This window comes from Aspergillus lucknowensis (assembly GCF_044049455.1).
Source record: "Aspergillus lucknowensis strain CBS 449.75 chromosome Unknown BJX67scaffold_18, whole genome shotgun sequence".
Lineage (NCBI taxonomy): Eukaryota > Fungi > Ascomycota > Eurotiomycetes > Eurotiales > Aspergillaceae > Aspergillus > Aspergillus lucknowensis.
Window position 1 is genome coordinate 190,938 of NW_027263562.1, and position 19,424 is coordinate 210,361.

Sequence of the window (19,424 nt, forward strand, 5' to 3'; positions counted from 1 at the left end):
ACTAAACAACATCACAACATCTATTACATCCGCATCGCATACCCAAGCCTCGATCTCATATCGGCATGACATTCACAATCGCCGTCTTCGTCACCCGCAAACCGGGCCTCACACCCAGCGACTTCCGCAACCACTGGGAAAACAAGCACATCCCCCTCCTCCAACGCCTCGGCGGCTCTCTATTCCCGCTGAACCACTCGCGGCACTACCTCGCACGCGAGGAGACGGTCGACGGCGACGGTGGCTACTGTGACTTCCCCGTGACCCCGCTGGTGGGTGAGTCGGCGGACTTTACGTACGACGGGTTCGCAGTGGTTACCTTTGCCAGCGAGTCGGCGTTCCGGGGGTTTCTGTCGGTGATGATAAGCGATGAGGTGCAGGAGGACGAGGAGCGGTTTACGGATCGGGAGAAGATGAGGGCTGTGGTGTTAGGTGAAGTTAGGGTTACGCCGGGGGAGGGGTGAGTCAGGTTCATCGGTGTTTATGGAAAACTGTATCTTGTTTATATCCCTCTCTCATTGTCAATTACACTCAATTTGTGTGCGTGTATTGAAAATGTCCTTTGGCACACTCTATACGCGTCCGGTAGGATCTGTAGCATATTTATTCTCAGACAGAGACTAATAGTCTAGTTTAACCCTCGCTCGCTGGCTATCCTGGCCATTGCGAAGGCGAACAATCTCGAACTGGAGGTCAAAACCATCACCTCCTCAAGCGATGCACCAGAAGAGTATCTCGCCCTCAATCCGCTGGGCAAGATTCCGACCTTCGTCGGAGCAGATGGCTACGTCTTGACCGAGTCGATTGCTATTGCTCTTTACGGTACCATCCCACCTCTTCTATCTCTCAATCACTACTTAACAAAAGCAGTGACATCCCAAGATGAGGAGACAACGCTCCTCGGCACCTCGAAGGAATCCGCCTCTATCCTGCGCTGGATGTCCTTTGGTATCACCGAGATCCTCCCAGCATTGGGCGGCTGGTTCAACCCGCTCATTGGACGAGCCCCGTTCAACGTCGAGAGCATCAAAAAAGCCAGAGAAGACACGCTGTTCCGTCTCTCCATGCTCGACAGCCACCTCCGCGGCCGCGGGTATCTTGTCGGGGACACGCTGAGTCTCGCCGACTTGTTCGTCTTGGGCATCGTGCAGGGCGCGTTTCGGTTCTTCCTTGACCCGGTCTGGCGCAGAGAGCATCCAGGGATCTCGGGGTGGTTTGAGCGCGTGCATTCGTTGCCGATGGTTGTCGATGTGGCGGGGGGGCCGGTGGTTGCTGAGGCGGAGATGCCAATTGCTCTGCCGAAGGACTAAGATATTGGTTATTGGCTATATTATTTCTCTATTTCCTGTGATTTCAACTAGTTTGAGTACTCTGATTCGCAGCGGCAAAGAGGCTCGGCGAGCGAGTTTGGACCCCAATCGGTCAGCGACGCCCTCACTACACCACCACAATCCAATTCTGACCATCTCATCTCATCGAAAAGCCCCTCCATCAACGCCGATAATCTTCCCGCTAATCCACTCTGCCGCGTCCGACGCCAAAAAGCTCACCACGCGAGCAACGTCAACGGGGAGCCCGACCCTGTTCAGCGGCGACAGCCACGCAGCAGTCTGCGCCGGTCAGCACACAACCACAATCCATAGCCACCCAAGAGGACTGGTAACATACCGCATCAACCTGCTCATCTGTAAAATTCTCCCCATTCGGAATATACTCCCGCGACACAGCGAGGAACATATCAGTCTTGATGGCCCCCGGGGCGACTGCGTTGACCGTGATCTTCTTATCGCCGCAGTCGATCGCAAGACAGCGCACGAACGTATCAATGGCCCCCTTGGAGCCCGAGTAGACCGCGTGCCGTGGCACGCCCTTGACGGAGGCTGTATTCGAGCTCGTGAGGATAATCCGCCCGCCCTCGCGCAGGTGGCGGTATGCCTCGCGGGCGACGAAGAACTGGCCGCGCGTGTTGATGCGGAAGACGCGGTCGAAGTCCTACACTGTCAATGCCCTCCCTTCTCACAACGAAGTAGATAATGCGTGGAAAAACATACATCAGGCGTAACATCATTGACATGCCCAAACGAGACGATCCCCGCATTACTCGAGACAATATCGAGGTACCCGAAGTGCTCGACGGCCTGATCCATGAGCTTCGCGACGGCCTCGGGGTCGCCGACGTCGGCCTTGAGCGCGATTGCGTCGCTGCCGTTGGCCTTGATCTCCTCGACGACCTTCTCGGCGGCCTCGCGCGAGTGCGCGTAGTTGACGACGACCTTGGCCCCGCGCTGGCCGAGGGCGATGGCGATGGCGGCCCCGATGCCGCGGCCGGCGCCGGTGACGAGGGCGACTTTTCCGTCGAGGCGGTGGTTGTCTGGGGAGGACATTATGAAGTATTGGTAATGGTAATGGGATGAGTGGGTTGGTTGTTGGTGTTGACTACTTGTTGGAAGGGGGCTCCTTATATAGATGTAGAATTCATACAGCCTTACAGGTCGGGCCCCGAACATGCTTTGAACTACTGAATACAACGCCGAGTCTACTTCCGATCCATCTGGTTAAAGCCCTGCCTGGGCTCGATAGGCTGTAGCTGTTAGCACTGTTCACATTCCAGGATACAGTCTGCTCACCCTCGGCTTCGGCACCGTCTCAATCCTGGCATTGCAGGTAACCTGCCAGATATGCCTAGTCGTCATATCACTCCGATATTTCTGCCCGGGCTTCTCAAACAAGAACGCCATCGGAAACCCGAGATCAAACGGCGTCGCATCCTCGATCTCGTACACGTCCTCATCGCTCAGCTCCACCCCCAAACTCTCAATATTCGACTCCAGCTGCTCCACAGTCCGACACCCGATCACGGGGAAGACATACGGCGCCTTGTGAAGCAGGTACGCGAGCGCAATGCTCGTCGGCGCAACGCCCTTGCGCTTCCCCAGCTCTGCGAGCTTCTCGCCCATGATCCGGTGCTTCTCCTCCTGTGGACCCATGTTGCGTGTTCCCGGTTGCTGGAAGTCCTCGGGAGTCTTGAATTGCCCTCGGCCCAGCGCGCCCCAAGGGGCGAGCGCGAGACCCTCGCTCTGCGCCATGGGGAGAATATCCCGCTCGAAGTCCCGGTACGAGCACGACCAGCGGCCCTGGTAGACACTGAAGCGAGTAAGGCCGTGGAAGCGTGCGTCTACCGCCCCCCCTCGGTTAGCGACCTCACAAAAGCCGGTCGTAGAAGGACATAGACAGGGAACGTACACTCATTACACTTGACAACAACCCAAGCCGGCGCATCAGAGATGCCAATATTCAGCACCGTTCCCGCAGCAACCAGATGATGCAGACTCTGCATGACCTCCTCGACCCCCGTCGAGAAATCCCACATATGCACATACAGCAGGTCGATATACCCCGTGCCCAACTTCCTCAGACTCGCCTCCACCGATAACCGCAGGGACTTCGAGTGACTCCCCTGGAAATTCGACTTGATCTTCTCGTCCCCGGTAAGCCGGTACCCCATCGTGTATTTAGTTGCGAGGACGAGTTCGTCGCGGTTCTGCCGCGCGGCAATCCACTCGCCGAGCCAGCGCTCGGATCCCTCGCCTTGGTAGAAGTTGGCTGTGTCGATGAAATTCCCGCCGGCGTTGTAGAATTTGTCGAGCAGTGCGAAGGCGGTTTCCTTGGTGACTTCGCCCATTGCGTGGCTCCAGGCACCGCCGAAGTGCATTGTGCCAAGGCATAGTGGGGAGACGCGGATTCCGGCGAGGGGGGAGAGGACGCGGTGGTAGCCGAGGAGGGATGGGGGTTGGGGGGCTGGAGGGGCGGCCATGCTGGTGTATTTTGTTCAGGGGTTGGATTCGATGTGTTGGCATTTGAGGTAGCGTATAGAGCGGTCGATATACCGTCTTAAATAACCACGGGCTTACGCCGCAGAACTGCCAGTAAGCGCAGAGACCGGAGGCAGAAGCCGACTCGCCGACGCTTTGTCGGCGTGCGACAAATGACTCGCTGGCCGAGCCAGGTTAATATAAGAGGTACTACCAGAGTACCTTTCAAGGGTCCAACCAGACACGATGACACTCTACTACATCAACGGAGACGGCCAGAAGACGCCCGTCGCCACTGGCGGTGCGGCTACACGAGTCGACTACACACAGCCCGGAGCATCAGGCTACTCGATCCCGCAGTCAACAACATGGAACGACCCGAGCAACCGCCGGCTACGGGTGATTACCATTGGCGCGGGTTTCTCCGGGATCCTGATGGCGTATCAGATGCAGCGCGAGGGAACCAACATGGAGCATGTTGTCTATGAGCGGAACCGCGATGTTGGGGGTCAGTCCACGCTCCCCGCCCTGATTAGGTTCGCCATGGCGATTGAGTTTCCGTGGCGGGTCAGTTGCTGACAAGGGCACTGGGTAGGGACTTGGCTCACGAATCGGTATCCAAATGCGGGGTGCGATGTGCCGAGTCATGCCTATACTTATCGCTTTGCGTTGGTGAGTTTTCGCTCTTGGATTTGGACCAGAGACTGGAGTTATGTGCTGACAGTGTAGTACCCCGACTGGCCACGGTATTTCTCATACGCACCGGATATCTGGGAGTACCTGGACAAAGTGTGCAATGCGTTCGATCTGCGAAAATCCATGCAATTCTACACGGAGGTAGTCGGGGCTCGATGGATCGAAGAGAAAGGAAGGTGGATCGTGCGCTTACGGCGGAAGGTACCCGGTGAAGAGGCCGAGGAGTTCGAGGACTACTGCCATGTGCTGCTCAATGCATGTGGGGTATTGAGTAACCCTAAGGTAGACAATTACCCTATCACTGTTCCTCAAATACAGACGGCTAGCTGACCGACAGTGGCCAAATACCCCCGGACTGCACGGTCGCTTCAAAGGACGTGTCATTCACACGGCCGACTGGCCAGAGGACTACACAGCGGAGCAGTGGAAGGACAAGCGGATCGCGGTCATTGGGTCTGGTGCATCATCAGTGCAGGCTGTTGCCGGACTACAACCGCACACGAGACACCTTGATGTTTTCGTCCGAACAGGCGTCTGGTTCGGCGTGCTAGCAGGAAACACCGGGTCCCCGACGAAGGTATACAGCGAGGCTGAGCGCGCAGAGTTTAGAACAAATCCCACGGCGCTAGTCGAGCACGCGAAGAACATCGAGGCCGAGGTCAACGGCATGTGGGGTGCTTTCTACAGCGACTCGATAGGCCAGAAGATGGCATCGAATTACTTCCGGCAGCGAATGGCGAACATTATCAAAGATGAGCGGCTCATCCAGGGATTCACGCCGACGTTCGGCTTCGGATGCCGGCGAATTACACCGGGGGATCCGTACATGGAGGCTATCCAACAGCCGAACGTCGACGTTCATTTCACAGCAGTACAAAGCTGTACGGAGGACGGGGTGCTAGGCGCCGATGGCGTGGAGCGGAAGGTCGATACAATCGTGTGTGCAACAGGATTCGACAATACGTATCGACCGCAGTTTCCCACTATCGGACAGAATGGCGTCGATCTGCGCGAGAAGTGGGCGAAGGCACCAGAGGCATATCTCGGTCTCGCTGTACCGGGTATGCCAAACTACATCACCTTCATTGGGCCGTCATGGCCAATACAGAACGGGAGCGTCATGGCTCCGCTGCACTCGGTCTCGGAATACGCGATACAGCTGCTGAAGAAGATGCAGAACGAGAATATCCGCAGCTGGGTACCGCGGCAGAAGGTCACGGACCAATTCAACGAGCACGTCCAGGAATGGGTGAAGCACACCGTGTGGAAAGACAATTGTCGCAGCTGTAAGTCCCCAGCCCTCCGACAAGACGCGAACTAATGGGTTAGGGTACAAAAACAACGAGACGGGCCGTGTTAACGCGATCTGGCCGGGTTCCTCGCTGCACTACCAGCAAGTCATCGAGAGACCGCGGTACGAAGACTTCGAGATAAACTATTTTGACAGCAACCCCTGGGCACATCTGGGAATGGGCTGGACGATGCTCGACCGTGAGGGAGGGAAAAAGGCCGATGTTTCACCGCATATGTCTTTGGACAATATCGATCCGATATGGTGAGTTTCTTTAAGTAAAGACCCTTCATTGATATCTGACCCGTTGCAGGTTCAAGGCAATTGGGGGAGACACGAATATGCTCAACTGGCAGCGGTATACGTCCAGTGTTACCTCGAGAGAGAGCAAGGAACCTGAGAGTGCCTCTTAGTACCCGTGAAATGAATGGAAAGCTGATGATTCCGTGGCCCGTGTCTGATAGAAATGCTCCAACACGGTACATTGTATGATCCGTATCCCGAGAATGTAGGTTCCAGGTGATATATACCAGCATAAACTCCAATAAGACAGCCTGAGATCCTTGTGAATCCCAGTGCCAGTACAGGTGAATTGAACCTTCACTGCACGGAACGGATGATTTTGTACATCCGAGAGGAATCCCTTGGTTTCGCTTTCCATGGAAACCTTCCCATCCTCCCGTCATCAGAGCTTGTCTCGTTTTGCAGAAAGGCATCTCCTCTGCTCAAAATACGCCCTAGAGAATCAAATTTGCCACAACAGCCATGTGAAGAGACAGACCGAGCCCGACCGGCTCTCCATGAGACTTGCCAAAGTCCTTCAACCTCTTCCTGTGATTCCTTGGGCAACGCTCGCAATGTGGTATTTGGAGGCCCCCATGGGTGCCGACGTGAGTTTCTTAATGAGGAGGATAATCTAACCCATCCTTTTCCCAGCTAACAGCATGCTTTAGGCCGCCACGGTTGTCGTCCAGGACGCTGACTACACAGACGCTTGATCTTAATGGTATCGGAGTATGTTAAGCTATAATTCATATTTCTATATAGTTGTCGCTGTATAAAGGTATCTTTAACACGCGTTGCACTCCTCGATGCCTGAGGCTACTAGAGTGGCGGCTCTGGGATGGAAACCGCCATGGGCATGGACTCGGGACAGATTTCAGATTCCAAAGTGACACAAAAAGTGCAGGGTATACACGGAGCCAGCAGCGCCATCGCGAACAAAGAAAGCTTAACAGTTGAGGAGTGGCTCGCAAATATATATATATATTGAGATCTTAGCTGTGGGCTTGATGCTTCATCTCTTCCAGGCTTCCATCGTCTGCGGCTCAGGCAGTGCGTGCCGAAAAAAAACTCAAGGATATGGAGGAATCTCAGCCGGTTAAGTTGATGCGGGATCTCGGCAGGACGCCCGAGTTTTCTTGTCTCTCGATCTGCGAAAGGGCGATCACAGCCCCCCAGCTCGGACTATTCCAGGCTCGGTCTAGCAGCGTGAAAGGATTGGACCTGGAAGAGGTTACATTCGACCAAATTGCTTTTTCCGTTTCGAGAAAATCCAGAATCTTCGCTGCCCTACTTTAATTTATGCCGGCCGTCTCATTCGCTGCTTCCGTGCGTCCGGCCTCTTATCGACAGGGGTGGCCCTACAGGACAACCAGGGGGGCAGATTCGGAATTATTAATCAATTGCCGGATTTCAACAAGACCAGCAAGCAAGCCAAAGAACATTCCATTGGTAGTCATCTTATCTCAAAACTCTCAGGATATCCCTGCCCGTGCCCTATCAAAGTCCACCGATCCTCAACCTCCTCACAATGGTCGAACGCTTCCAACTCCGCATCGCAACAGAAGACGACTTCCCCGAAATCTACGCCAAACTCTGGGAAGCCTTCGAAAACCCGTTCCAGGGCGTGCTGCGCCTCTTCTTCCCAATTGTCAACAACGACCGCGCCGAGAGCCTGAAAGCCTGCATCGCCGGCCAACTCGACGAGTGGCGCCAAAACCAGCCGAACCTGGTCTGGGTGAAGGTCGTCGACACGCACGAGGGGGGGGAGAAATTAGTCGCCGCGGCGAAATGGTTCTTCTACCCGGAGAACCCGCACACGGGGCCGCATGTCGGGCAGGTCGTCGCGGATTGGTATCCCGAGGGGATTGGGCGGGAGTTTGCGACGCTTGCGGCGAGGCAGTTTGAACGGCCACGTGAGACGATGGCGACGCGGGCGCATGCTTGTTCGTCCACCAGTTCTGGACAACTATGAGTTTTCCTTTAACTAACGGCATTGACAGTCCTGCACATCGCATTCGCAGACGCCGAGTACCGCGGACGCGGCCTCGGTCGGCTCCTCATGGACTGGGGCACGCGCATTGCCGACGAGCGTGGGCTCGAGGCGTGGCTGGATGCCTCGGAGTTCGGGGCGCCGCTGTACGAGAAGTACGGGTTTCGGCCGATCACGGTGAATCGCGTGAAACCTGTACCGCAGCGGGAACTTTCAGACGAGGAGGCAAAGGAGTGGAAGTTCTACGAGGAGACGCTGCTCCCCATAGACGAGATCGTGATGTGGCGGCCTCCGAAGGGGGTATTTGTTGAGGGGGAGACAGTCGTGCCGTGGGAGAAGACAGAAGCGTAGATGGATTATTTGGGAGTATTTCATGATACATATCGATAACAGACTATATATTTTCTGTGCCTGTCGGCTAGCATCTTATCCCAGCGCTCTACAGCGGCGCCGTCTCGATAATCGGCCCCGTGTACACATGCCTCGCGCGCACAAAATAATACAAGACGCTCAGAATAATCACACTCACCGTGCCAACAACACTGAAATTGAACGTCTCTAGCTCAACCTCCGCATACGGCGGCCAGAAGCTGAAGAAGACCACAATTAGCGCGTAGATGATCGCAAAGACGTTGACAACCACGCCCCAGACCCCGGGGATGTAGAACTGGCCCCAGACCAGCCGCGCGCCGATCGTATTCACCGTCTCGTCGGCGTCCGCGGTCTTCGAGATACTCCCCGTCAGGCGCCGCCAGAGAAGCAGGCACGCGACGAGGATGTACGAGAGGTACAGGCCGGAGATGGACATGGCGCAGAGGTCGTTGAAGGCGACGGCGGAGCCGATGGGGATGAGGGCGAGGAGGGCGGAGATTGTGGTCGTCAGGACGACGGAGTAGGTTGGGATTGCGGTTGTGGGGGAGACCTGGTCCTGTTAGCAACATTTCATCCGCTGATATTGTGTCACTGGAGACTCACGTAGCTCCAGATCCTCCACCCCGGCACGCCTCGGTCACGCGAGAACGACCAGAACTGGCGCGACGTAGCGGCCATCATCCCCGTCGACGAGCAGATACACACGACGATGATGATCGAGGCCATTGCCGCCGCGCCGCCAACAGAGTCCGTGCCTGCACGGAAGATCTCCATGAAGGGGTATCCCGTCGGCGACTTCAGGGCTGAATCGAGGTCTCCGAGGCAGAAGAGCAGGGCAAGGACCATGCCGAAGCCCAGCATGCCGTTGATGAGGACGCTGAGCAGGATGGACCGGGGGACGACGACCGTGGCGTTCTCAATTTCCTCGGACATCTAACGGGCTGGATCAACACCTCGTCACCTTACTGACTTGAAAGGATTGACTCACATGAACAGCGGCATCACCACCGGCAAAGGCGAATACGCATCCGATAAGTCCGACGAAGAACGAGAGCCCGTCCGACGACCACCCGCCCTCGTTGATGAACTGTGTAAAGACATCCTTGGCCGGGCCGATCTCCGCCAGTGAGACGAGCGGGATCATAACGGCGAAGAAGCCCAGAATGTGCACTACGAGGATCAGGCCTTCGAGCTTGGGAAGGACACTTCGTCCGACGATGTTGATTCCCACGGCGAACGCGACAACGGCCCAGTAGTACATCGTTGGGTGCCAGTACGAGGGCGCGTAATCGGGATGGGTGAGGACGGAGATCCCCTGGATCATTGTACCGGTTAGGTAGCATGCTGTTGCGAAGGTCGCTTGCCATCCGATGACCGTGAGCCATCCTACGCACGGTTAGTGTTGATACGCCGCAGACTATAGAGGAATTCGCGTGGTACCGGAAATGTAGCTCAAGAACTTCACACTGGACTGAGGCGCGAGCATGGAAACCCAGTGGTACTGCCCTCCGGAGGTTGGAGCCCTAAGCCAGTCAGTATAGATTTGACGCAGACGAAGAGAGCACCATACATCGACGCCAATTCCGACAGAACTGCGAAGACGCAGGCCGTCCCAAGCCAGACAAAGAGGAACCCGTAGACCGCACCAGCAGGACCGCCACTATAATTGTCAGTCGGCATCTTCAACAAGGGCTTCACGGACGAACTTGGTTAATGGCTGAAGGAACAAGCTGCGAACAGTTAGCAATCTCACGCCGCCTTGTAGACGTGGATGCATACCAAGTGAAGCCCTCCCAAGTGACGAGAATCGTGCAACTAAACCCAAGCATCGAGAGCATGCCAAAGTTTCGCTGGCGCATCCATCGTCAGTGACAAAAAGCAACGTGCGATCACGGTTCCATTCTCACCCGCAGGACCTGCTTCTTCCCCAACCGCGCCAGATGGACATCGTCAGATGTCTTCTCTCTCCGCGAGCGATCCAGCTCATGAGGGTCGACTTGTAAGCTCTTCATCTCGCGCGCTGACATTGGACGTGTAAGCTGTGAGAACAGGAAGAGAATGCCAGGGGAGGAGAAAATCCGGGGGCGAAAAGCTTCCACAAGGCGTCCTGCTCGCACGGTTTCTGCGAAACAGGGATAATAAAAGAGCAATGGCGACAATCGGAAACATTCCTCCCTGCCATTGTGAGACAGGCTAGTGGGGGATCGGTTGCATCCCCCGGAGGCAAGGGAGATGAGACGAAGGTCGCCTCGATCCGACCTCTCGCCCAAGGAAAAAGGTGACTCTGGCCACCTGCATGCTTGCGAACGCAGGCCGCAGCGTTGCATTCTCGAAGCCCGAACAACTGAACCCTGTCTTTGATCCTTGTCTGGTGTGCCTCTGGGATGGCCGCGATTGGCGCCAAGTCGCATAGCTTAGCAGTCCGGCTCGGGGGCCGACATCCGTGCGGTGGAAGCACTTTGATTGCGGATCAGGTTCCGGTCAGATTTTATCCGGTTGGGACGGGAAAATCGGGTCCTCTGGACAATTCGGTTTGGCCGAACGGTCATTGTGATCCTTCACTGGGCCTGGAAGGGCTGGCGATATCAGGGCACCGCACGTGCGCGAGCGCCACACCTGATAGCACGAATTGCGAGCTGGCGCTTGGAGCGGTCGGCAGGTGCGAATCCAAAGGGCGATGTCGCATTCAGTAAACTCAATGGGCTCACATGGTTCAGGCCTGCCGTGTCCCGCCATCAGAGGACATCGCAGTGGACTCACTGACTGGTCCGCCAGATTGATTACGACGACTCAGATCCCTGTCTCCCACCGACGACAAAGGGCGATGGCCGTTCCAGAACAAGCATGGTGCCACCAGGGTCGATTCCGGATGGAAGGCTCATTTCTGTTGCATCGAATGAAGTCCGGGGGCGTCGTCCGGCCGTGGCTGTCCTCTTCCTTCACAGTTTGCCGGGCCAAAATCCTTTTCTGATTCCCCCGTTGGCCGATGCCACAACAAATATCGCACAGTCTCTGCTCTCGGCGGCATTATTGATGCTGCTTGAGTAACCATCTGTCCTCCCAGCCGGCTGGGACGCCGCAGCACACCTGCACAATCCTTACCCTCACACGATGAGCAGATATCCAGCCGACAGCCAAGCGCCGGCTGTTATCGTCCTGACACGCTTTCTACTGGTTACCCTGATCCTGGGAACCCTTGCTCGGCTGGCGACAAAATGGTGGAAGTTTGGTGCTTTTTTCCGGGACGACTACTACAGCCTCGTGGCGATGGTGAGGCCGCGTGGGAGACTTGAACACTTGAAGAATGTGCCATTAATATCATCTGCAGTTAGCATCTGTTGCCCAAGCTGTTGCTATCTCTATCGCGGTGGACAAGGGGTACGGGACGCATATCGCGCAGCTGAGTGATGGCCAGGTTGCCGAGATTCTCAAGGTAGCCCTTCACGCTCGTATTTGATACCCGACCATCCACTGATTACCTTTGTCAAAGGCGCAATATACCTCAAACTTCTTCTACATTGTCGGAATTGCCTTCTCGCAACTCTCCTTCCTCGTCTTCGTCCAGCAGCTCGCTCACCACGGCCGTCGGGCCTTCAACGCAGTGCAGATTATCATCGCTCTCTGGACGATATCGAGTATCTTTGCGTCGGCGTTCCAATGCCGTCCGCGACAGTGGGACTACATCCATGACAGGTGTTTCGATCGTGTACGCAGTCACGGTGAAGCCCTACGACTAGCTGTTGGGCTAACGATTGTCTAGGAAGCGTGGTTCATCTGCCTCTCTATATCAAACGTCGTCACCGAGGTCGCGATCATCGCGCAGACCGTTCACATAATGGTCAAGGTCCAGACAACCTGGGAGCGAAAGTTGAACCTGATGGCCGTCTTCTTATTCAGGGTGCTGTACGTACCCGCATCAGTCTGAAAGGAAAAGAGAGTAACGCTAACAATATACCTCTATAACAGCGTTCCCGCAGCCCTAGTCGCCCAGGGCATCCTCACCCACTACAATATCAACACTCCCGACCCGACCTCAGCCACCTGGTCCATAACCGTCTGCACGCAGATCGCCCTCTGCCTCAGCGTCGTAACCGCCAGCACGCCGCAATTCGTGCCGGTCCTGCGCCACCTCCAGTCCACGGGTATGCGTCTCGACGGCATGACCCGCTACCACACCTCCACTTACGCGCAGTACTCGCGGTCGCGGTCAAAGTACGCTCTCTCCGGGGCGCGACGAACGGCCGATCGATCGACGCACACGCATGACCAAGAGCACGAGCTCGCGAATATGCCGCTTACGACGACGAAGACAACGATTACCGGGGCGATTGAACAGAATCGAGGGGGTAGCTGGGACGAGGGGAGTCAGTCGAGTCAGACGGGGATTATTCGGGAGACGCGGACGTGGGTTGTTACGGAGGAGCATGTGCAGGCTTAATATTGGGAATTGGGATGGATTTTCTGGCGGATATTTAATGATTTTTTCTTTCTTTTTCTTATTCTGTATATAGATGCGACCAAAAGGTATATTATTGGTGCAGGTTATTCTGTTTCAGACTAATGTACGGGTTCACGATATGTGAGAAGGACTTGGTACGATTTGGTTTCACAGGGGTTGGTTTGCAGGCATTCTCCGGGTTTTCTTGTCCATATTTACGTGCTTTGCAATGGAACACCTTCGATCAGCAGCTAGTAAACCTGATCAAACTTCACAACCAACTGTAGCATGCGTCGTGTGGAAGAAGGATCTGGGCAGAGCGCTGCAATTGCCGCATCAGGCCAAGATGAAGCTGCTCCTCCCCAAGAAATATATATATGGAATCTTGCCCGGTGAACCACATGGACATCAGCACTTTTATCAAGAGAATCCCTAGAAATCTTCGCTCCTTCGATAGCCCCAGATGAGGTCAGGATTAAATTTCAAATTACATCACTATGGTTATGGGTACTGACTTCATCGTCCATATCCTCCGTCCACCCCGAGTTCCCGGAATCTGAACGTCTCTCGGACTCGGCTTCACGTCATTGGACAGGTATGCGGGAACTCTCAGCCTCCAAACGCGGGAGAAAAAAAAAAGAAGAAAAAACAAGCATGCCTGGCTCGTATCCATGGATCGGAACGTGACCTGAATGCCAACCCGATCCAGGGGCCGGCAGAACGCAGGTCAGCCCACCACCCCCCCGAGACCTCGGACCACCGGCGCCGATTTTCCGACCTGTAGTCACCAAGGGCCGGGCACACGTGTCCGGTCATCGTTAGTATGTTGTATGTTGACCTCACATGTACCTCTTTGCCAGTCTCTCATCGGTTCTGGCGTTAGAATATTTCTGAGAAATGATTTCCGGAGCGAGGTCCCTTAACGTTGATTGTCGTTTGTCTACCCGAGGAGCTTGCAATGCTCGCAAGATGAGCCTTGCGGGCATCGATTGTCCAGATACCAAGTCCGGGAGAAGGTCACTGCATATCCTGCTCGAGACATAAGCGATCGACGGGCGAACGGACTATGCCTCCGCCTCTTACCGATTCTTGGTCGACGTCAGGGTCACCAGATGTGAGTATCAGCATGCCAAGCGGCGCTCGTGAGCATCGCATCTGTTGACCCCGGTTTCGATAACCATCCTGTGACAGTGAGCTTCAAGAAATCCGGCAAAGGACGTATAATCAAGCCCAGGAAACACCGCAGTCTGGTCGAATCTTCTGTCGCGTGCCGACTTCGAACTCAGCCCTACAGCTGTCTCCATATGTTAGCTTCATGCCACACCCAAAACCAGGACAAAAGAGTCCCACGCTTGACATGATTCGGGTTTCCGACATCGACAACCCCTAATTTTCTGCTTAGTCGGCGCCATGAAAGGCCGTGGAACGGCGAAGCCTTGGGTTCGCCTGCTGGATTTCCGCTCCCGGCAGTTTCTGAGCGATACGCTGGATGCTAATCATCGTGAAGGGTCAATCAGGGACCGTCTTGGAAGAGACCAAGTCATGTCATACGTGGACGGTCCCCCTGGTGGGACGAAGGGGCACAACATAATCCAATTAGAGCTTGCCGGGACTTCGGTTGCAGGATGTGGGCAGGGCAGCTTCCCCGCAATCAGATACGAGTTTCAGCTCGCAGGAGCCTAGATTCCTGACAGGACGGCATCAGATGTATGATAATGGAAGGAGAGGCGAGGCTCTGGAACCGGAGGAGCCTTCAATCGAATTGATCTGACCGTTTTCTTATGGCAATCGTGGTATATGCCCTGTATCCAGTCCAAACCCAGTAAGCCTCCGATGATGCTCCGCTATCAAATTCTTCAAATCCACCATGCCCCTCTCATCGCAGCTCGACGGCGCATACGGCCTGCTAGCCGCAGCTGCTGTCCCAGGTGCCCCAAACCCGACGCCGTTAACCCTTTCCATCCTCCCCCTCTGCTGCTCTTCGACCATGTCAGTCAAAATACGGACAAGAAGCCAGTACTCCGACGCATTGTGAAAGAAGCCCACGCGGCGCCAAGACTCCTCAGGCCGCGAAAGAACGCGGTCCTCCTCCTTCGGCAGCCCGAAGTTGTCCTGGATCATATATCGCTGGTTCCAGGCGGCCTTCCAGTTGTGAATTGCGCGCCGCATGGGCTGCAGAGGTGTGCTGGTGCTCAGGAGTGTGTTAATTTGGATGGCTTCGGCGACGAGGGCTTCAACGCGATTTATAGTCAGCGCCTTTCCCTAAAACCGGCAGGTCAAATGGCTCAGACAGAAGGGGGTCACACCAGAACAAACAATCCACATATTCAAAATCCCCAAATGGGACAGATACGCAACCATCTCAGGACTGGCACTGATATCCGTACAAAGGACAGTCTCGACGATCTCCCGCAGTCGCATTCTGCGCTTCCATAGCGGATGTGCTGTCCATGTTTTGACTGCTGTGAAGCATTCCTGCGCCGAGGCCGCCTGGAAGCAGGCTTCCGGACACGCCATGTCGAGTGACATCTCCTGGATCCTGGTTCGGGGCGGGTAGTTACTGAAAATGGTAAATCCGGTGTCGTATATGTAGATGAATAGCATTGTTCTGGAGGATTAGATTATATGGGTGTCCAGGTAGGTAGGTATATAGCTGCTCACCGGATACACTCTTCGTTTGCAATGAAGCTAGCCCAAGAGAAGTCGTCTTCCCGCAACCGGTCGAGGTTTCGATGAGTGACGTTAAAAAGGTTGAGGTCTCTCGCCAGCTATAAGACCACAATTAGTACCTTCCTGGGCAGCGTAGCCCACGCGATGTAAACGAGACTTACAGAAACCAACATATTAAATCGCTGCCTCCGGATCCGCCTCTGGCTCACTTTACTGCCCTCACTAATCTGAAACGTTGAAACGCAGTACGCCGCCTGCAGAAGCTGGACAATCTCCCGCACATTAACTGTCGCATCGTCATGCAATATGATATCCCCGAAATAGGGATTCGTGAACACGAGTTCTTCAACGCTATTCAGCCACAACTTCGCACTGATCCGGTCATTCTCGTTCGGCGAGAAGCATGCGCCCATGATGCACATAGCAGCTGTGAGGTAAGTGGGTGCGTCACTGATGGTGAATGTTGGCTTATGGATGACGGGGTAATGCGGGTGCCATGCTGTCCAGTATATCCGGATAAAGCGCTCGATGTTCCGGGGGCTGAAAAAAAGCATGCAGGATTTCTCGAGCTGGGACGTCCATTTCTGCGTTATTGATGAGTGTTCGGACACGGCTTTGATTTGCTGTACGATCTCCTGGCCCGATTGGGCTAGGGGCGTAGGTACGCAGGTTTGGTCTACCGGAGGATGAACAGCTGGTGAACACGTTGGAAGAACTTTAACGAAAGGCGAAGGCTTACGAAAATCCTCCCCGTCCCAACGACCAGCCTCCTCTCTCCCTGCAACGGTATCCAGCTCCCCCGCCGCCAACTCCCTGTCGTGCAGCGAACAGGCATACCGGGCCTCAAGCGACGCCGTCTCCTTACTCGAAATCCTCGCAAGAAAGTTGAACGTATCAGCGGGGTCGACGTTGATGCACGGCACCCCGAACCCACTTGGCGCCTCCTGCTGTAGGCGAACCTCATCTCGGTCCGGGAATGTCGGGTCGAATAGGAACTGGAAACTGTCGAAGCTGAGATCGTTCCAGATACTCTCACTTCGTGAAGCTCCTGGGAGTAGGAACTGGGGTCCCGGGTTGGATTGCGCTGATCCCTCTGATGGGATTGTAGTCTCGGGGTTGCTGAGCTCGTCGTGCAGGACATTGAATTGCGCTGGTAAGTCCGGCTGGGGTGTAGTCGTGCTTTGCAAGTCCGGTAAGATACCCTCTGACACAGATTTACGCTTCCATTGACATTTAGATAGGTGGCGCTTCATCACATCTCTACCGCGTTCTCCCAGTCAGTAGAGGCCCTTCAGTCTGAAACACAGCAACTCACTTGCGCATGAATTCCTTGCCACATTCAGGGCACGACACGGCCGTTCCTACCCCATCTGCAGAATGTTAAGAGAGGGATTCGACATCAATATCCAGAGTTGACGTACGAGCCCCGAGATGTCGCTGTAGATGTTCGGTCCGCGTAAACGTCTTCGGACAGAACGCACACTGGACTTTTCGCGTCCTGACTCGTCGGGATGTTTTCATTTTGCGAGACCTTGTGTTTTTACCGCTGGTGAAATGGTGAAGGAACATTGTCTTCGCGTGTGAATCCGACTGTACCCACAGAAGAAGGCCAGCTTCGACTCCGCGAATCCACTTGACGCAATGCGGGGATGGGATGCCCCGCACGAAGCCCTCTCAGAAAACCGAGGCTAATTGGCCTGTCGAGCTCTCTGATCGATCGTTGCTCGATCGGGCATCGGAGAAGCTGGGGGAGTCGGCACTGCGCAGTTAGGGCTAACTGCCGAGCGGCCGGACATACCCCGGATTCTTGAATGCGGGGGCTGTGGGGGTCGCTAATCCGCCACATGCTGTGGGGACAATAATGTGCCCTCTTCTCGTTGAGAACAGTGGTCGGATTCGACTCTTCCTCAGCTGGGGATGGGAGGTCTCACTGCTCCACTGCTGGCAATCCTGATCAATACCCCGCAGACTCGGCTCTTCAATCTGCTCTCCTCCGTATAGATTTTGACAGTGGCTGCCTTGCCAGTTGGCCGCAGACACTACCTACAACATGGACTACGCCCAGTCTTTCGCGCCGTCTCTATCAGCCATCGTTTTCAGCCTCGTAATCCTCATCCTACTCGGCGTCCTCGTCCACGATGTCCTCTTCTGGAAGCGTCTCCCCCCAGGACCCCCTCCACTCCCTCTCCTCGGAAACAAACGCCAACTCCCTTCAACCCACCCCTGGGTTAAATTCCAAGAGTGGTCAAGGACATATGGCCCGATCTACACAATCTGGCTCGGCCGCCGCCCAACAATCGTGATCTCCGACCCAGTCATCGCCTCCGAGCTGCTTGAGAAACGGTCCGCCAAGTACAGCACCCGGCCACGATTTGTCACGATGGGCGAGATCTACTGGGATATGGCGAGTATTCTCGTTCAACCATATGGCAAGGAGTGGACTGTGCGGCGGAAACTGCTACACTCCGCGCTAACGCCGCGAGCGCTGGAGAATTACAAACCACTGCAGGAGGCAGAGTCTGCGCGACTGTGTTATCAGCTTTTGACGCAGCCCGAGAACTTCGAAGCTCTCTTTGATAGGCTTACCGCGTCGATTGTCTTTGCGATTGCGTACGGCCATCGCGTGGACGATATGCGCTCGCCCGTTGTCAGGCAGCGGTTGGAATTCATGCACTATGTCTCTGGCTTGAACGTTCCCGGCGCATATCTAGTCGAGTCCTTCCCAGCGCTGAAGTACGTACCCGACTGGCTTGCGCCGTGGAAAGCAGAGATCAAGCGGCGGGGTCGCATTGAAGCGGAGGCCAATATGAAGCTCGTCCGCGTCGTCGAACATGATATCGAGTCTGCCAGCAAGTCCCCTGGTACGGCTCCACTCTTCAACAGCTTAACGAGGCAACTTCTTGAAACCAGAAAGGAAGACCCCGCGTCATTCCCACTGAGCGAACGAAACTTCAGCTTCATTCCAGCCTCTCTCTTCGGCGCTGGCTCCGACACCACAGCATCAACCCTGTGCTCCGCGATGCTCGCTCTCGTGACAACCCCAGGGGTCCTAGAAACAGCACAAGCAGAACTCGATTCCGTCATCGGACCTAATCGCCTCCCGTCCTTTACCGACATCCGCGACCTCCCGTATCTGCGTGCCTTGTGTAAAGAAGTCCTCCGGTGGCGCCCCGTCGCCGTCTTGGGCGGGACACCACACGCCTCGTCCGAAGACGACATGTACCGCGGATACTATATCCCCAAGGGTACCGTTATTCTGGGTAACTCGTGGGCTATCAACCTCAATCCGGAATACTACCCGGATCCGGATACGTTTAATCCGCTGCGGTTTCTGGATGTCGATCCGGCATCTCTGCTCTACCTCGCCGAAGGACAAGAAAATGTGAAGACGCCCAATCTCAAGGGGCTCGCTCACCCGAGCAAATCAGGACATAGTTCGTTTGGCTGGGGGCGTCGGATCTGTCCGGGCGCCGAGCTGGCCAGTAATACCCTGCTAATAACGCTGAGTCGGCTTTTGTGGGGGTTTGACATACGGCCTGTTCCTGGTGTTGTATATGACACGCTTGATTACACGAATGGGTTTAATATCAGGCCGCGGGCCTTGAAAGTGAATATAGAGGTTCGGTCTGAGCGACATCGGGAGGTGCTAGCGGGGATGTATGAGGTCGCGATGGGGTTTCTGGGGTCGCTTTCTCCGTTTACAGAATCGATGCTGTAAAGGGGTCTTTTGATATATTAGCCGGCGGTATTAACGATTTCATATTTTCCAGCCATGCCTGTGCTGCCACAGTGGCGAGATTTCAAGTTATGAAAGGCTTCGAGTTAAGGACTGTAAAGACGATGTTGTGGTGGTTGAAGCATCAATTTGCC

At 55.2% G+C, this 19,424-nt stretch overlaps 10 protein-coding genes across 10 annotated transcripts; 6 read left to right on the plus strand and 4 right to left on the minus strand.

The window, feature by feature from the left end:
- Positions 1 to 65: 65 nt before the first annotated feature.
- Positions 66 to 464, plus strand: BJX67DRAFT_380871 (EthD domain-containing protein; the record flags this gene model as incomplete). Its single annotated transcript, XM_071032891.1, has 1 exon — positions 66 to 464. The coding sequence occupies one exon, from the start codon at positions 66 to 68 to the stop codon at positions 462 to 464; it is 399 nt and encodes a 132-aa protein (XP_070886498.1).
- A 91-nt stretch (positions 465 to 555) lies between these two features.
- Positions 556 to 1,310, plus strand: psoE (glutathione S-transferase psoE; the record flags this gene model as incomplete). The annotated part of the gene is made up of 3 exons (XM_071031155.1): positions 556 to 585; positions 633 to 822; positions 868 to 1,310. 3 exons carry the CDS (start codon positions 556 to 558, stop codon positions 1,308 to 1,310), a joined length of 663 nt encoding a protein of 220 aa, XP_070886499.1.
- Positions 1,311 to 1,472: 162 nt separating this feature from the next.
- Positions 1,473 to 2,384, minus strand: BJX67DRAFT_380873 (SDR family oxidoreductase; the record flags this gene model as incomplete). The annotated part of the gene is made up of 3 exons (XM_071032892.1): positions 1,473 to 1,610; positions 1,669 to 1,992; positions 2,052 to 2,384. 3 exons carry the CDS (start codon positions 2,382 to 2,384, stop codon positions 1,473 to 1,475), a joined length of 795 nt encoding a protein of 264 aa, XP_070886500.1.
- BJX67DRAFT_352502 (aldo/keto reductase) lies at positions 2,333 to 4,193 on the minus strand. Its single transcript, XM_071029035.1, has 3 exons — positions 3,244 to 4,193; positions 2,628 to 3,175; positions 2,333 to 2,581 (listed from the first exon to the last, which is right to left on the minus strand). The coding sequence occupies exons 1-3, from the start codon at positions 3,812 to 3,814 to the stop codon at positions 2,537 to 2,539; spliced, it is 1,164 nt and encodes a 387-aa protein (XP_070886501.1). The 5' UTR covers positions 3,815 to 4,193; the 3' UTR covers positions 2,333 to 2,536.
- BJX67DRAFT_387773 (flavin-containing monooxygenase) lies at positions 3,937 to 6,949 on the plus strand. The gene is made up of 6 exons (XM_071034281.1): positions 3,937 to 4,320; positions 4,408 to 4,484; positions 4,542 to 4,790; positions 4,846 to 5,794; positions 5,838 to 6,063; positions 6,113 to 6,949. The coding sequence occupies exons 1-6, from the start codon at positions 4,059 to 4,061 to the stop codon at positions 6,210 to 6,212; spliced, it is 1,863 nt and encodes a 620-aa protein (XP_070886502.1). The 5' UTR covers positions 3,937 to 4,058; the 3' UTR covers positions 6,213 to 6,949.
- A 547-nt stretch (positions 6,950 to 7,496) lies between these two features.
- BJX67DRAFT_79085 (putative GNAT family acetyltransferase) lies at positions 7,497 to 8,531 on the plus strand. Its single transcript, XM_071035456.1, has 2 exons — positions 7,497 to 8,027; positions 8,085 to 8,531. The coding sequence occupies exons 1-2, from the start codon at positions 7,613 to 7,615 to the stop codon at positions 8,423 to 8,425; spliced, it is 756 nt and encodes a 251-aa protein (XP_070886503.1). The 5' UTR covers positions 7,497 to 7,612; the 3' UTR covers positions 8,426 to 8,531.
- On the minus strand, positions 8,514 to 10,473 carry BJX67DRAFT_380878 (putative GABA permease; the record flags this gene model as incomplete). Its single annotated transcript, XM_071032893.1, has 8 exons — positions 8,514 to 8,996; positions 9,050 to 9,379; positions 9,435 to 9,832; positions 9,887 to 9,969; positions 10,017 to 10,106; positions 10,153 to 10,176; positions 10,226 to 10,296; positions 10,354 to 10,473. 8 exons carry the CDS (start codon positions 10,471 to 10,473, stop codon positions 8,514 to 8,516), a joined length of 1,599 nt encoding a protein of 532 aa, XP_070886504.1.
- Positions 10,474 to 11,557: 1,084 nt separating this feature from the next.
- On the plus strand, positions 11,558 to 12,884 carry BJX67DRAFT_371877 (uncharacterized protein; the record flags this gene model as incomplete). The annotated part of the gene is made up of 5 exons (XM_071031156.1): positions 11,558 to 11,716; positions 11,775 to 11,879; positions 11,937 to 12,152; positions 12,207 to 12,349; positions 12,413 to 12,884. 5 exons carry the CDS (start codon positions 11,558 to 11,560, stop codon positions 12,882 to 12,884), a joined length of 1,095 nt encoding a protein of 364 aa, XP_070886505.1.
- Positions 12,885 to 14,663: 1,779 nt separating this feature from the next.
- BJX67DRAFT_380880 (fungal specific transcription factor domain-containing protein) lies at positions 14,664 to 17,075 on the minus strand (the record flags this gene model as incomplete). Its single annotated transcript, XM_071032894.1, has 7 exons — positions 14,664 to 15,146; positions 15,201 to 15,492; positions 15,546 to 15,652; positions 15,716 to 16,230; positions 16,294 to 16,814; positions 16,870 to 16,924; positions 16,976 to 17,075. The coding sequence occupies 7 exons, from the start codon at positions 17,073 to 17,075 to the stop codon at positions 14,664 to 14,666; spliced, it is 2,073 nt and encodes a 690-aa protein (XP_070886506.1).
- Positions 17,076 to 18,302: 1,227 nt separating this feature from the next.
- Positions 18,303 to 19,393, plus strand: BJX67DRAFT_352541 (cytochrome P450). The gene has a single exon (XM_071029036.1). The coding sequence runs from the start codon at positions 18,361 to 18,363 to the stop codon at positions 19,270 to 19,272; it is 912 nt and encodes a 303-aa protein (XP_070886507.1). The 5' UTR covers positions 18,303 to 18,360; the 3' UTR covers positions 19,273 to 19,393.
- Positions 19,394 to 19,424: the final 31 nt, after the last annotated feature.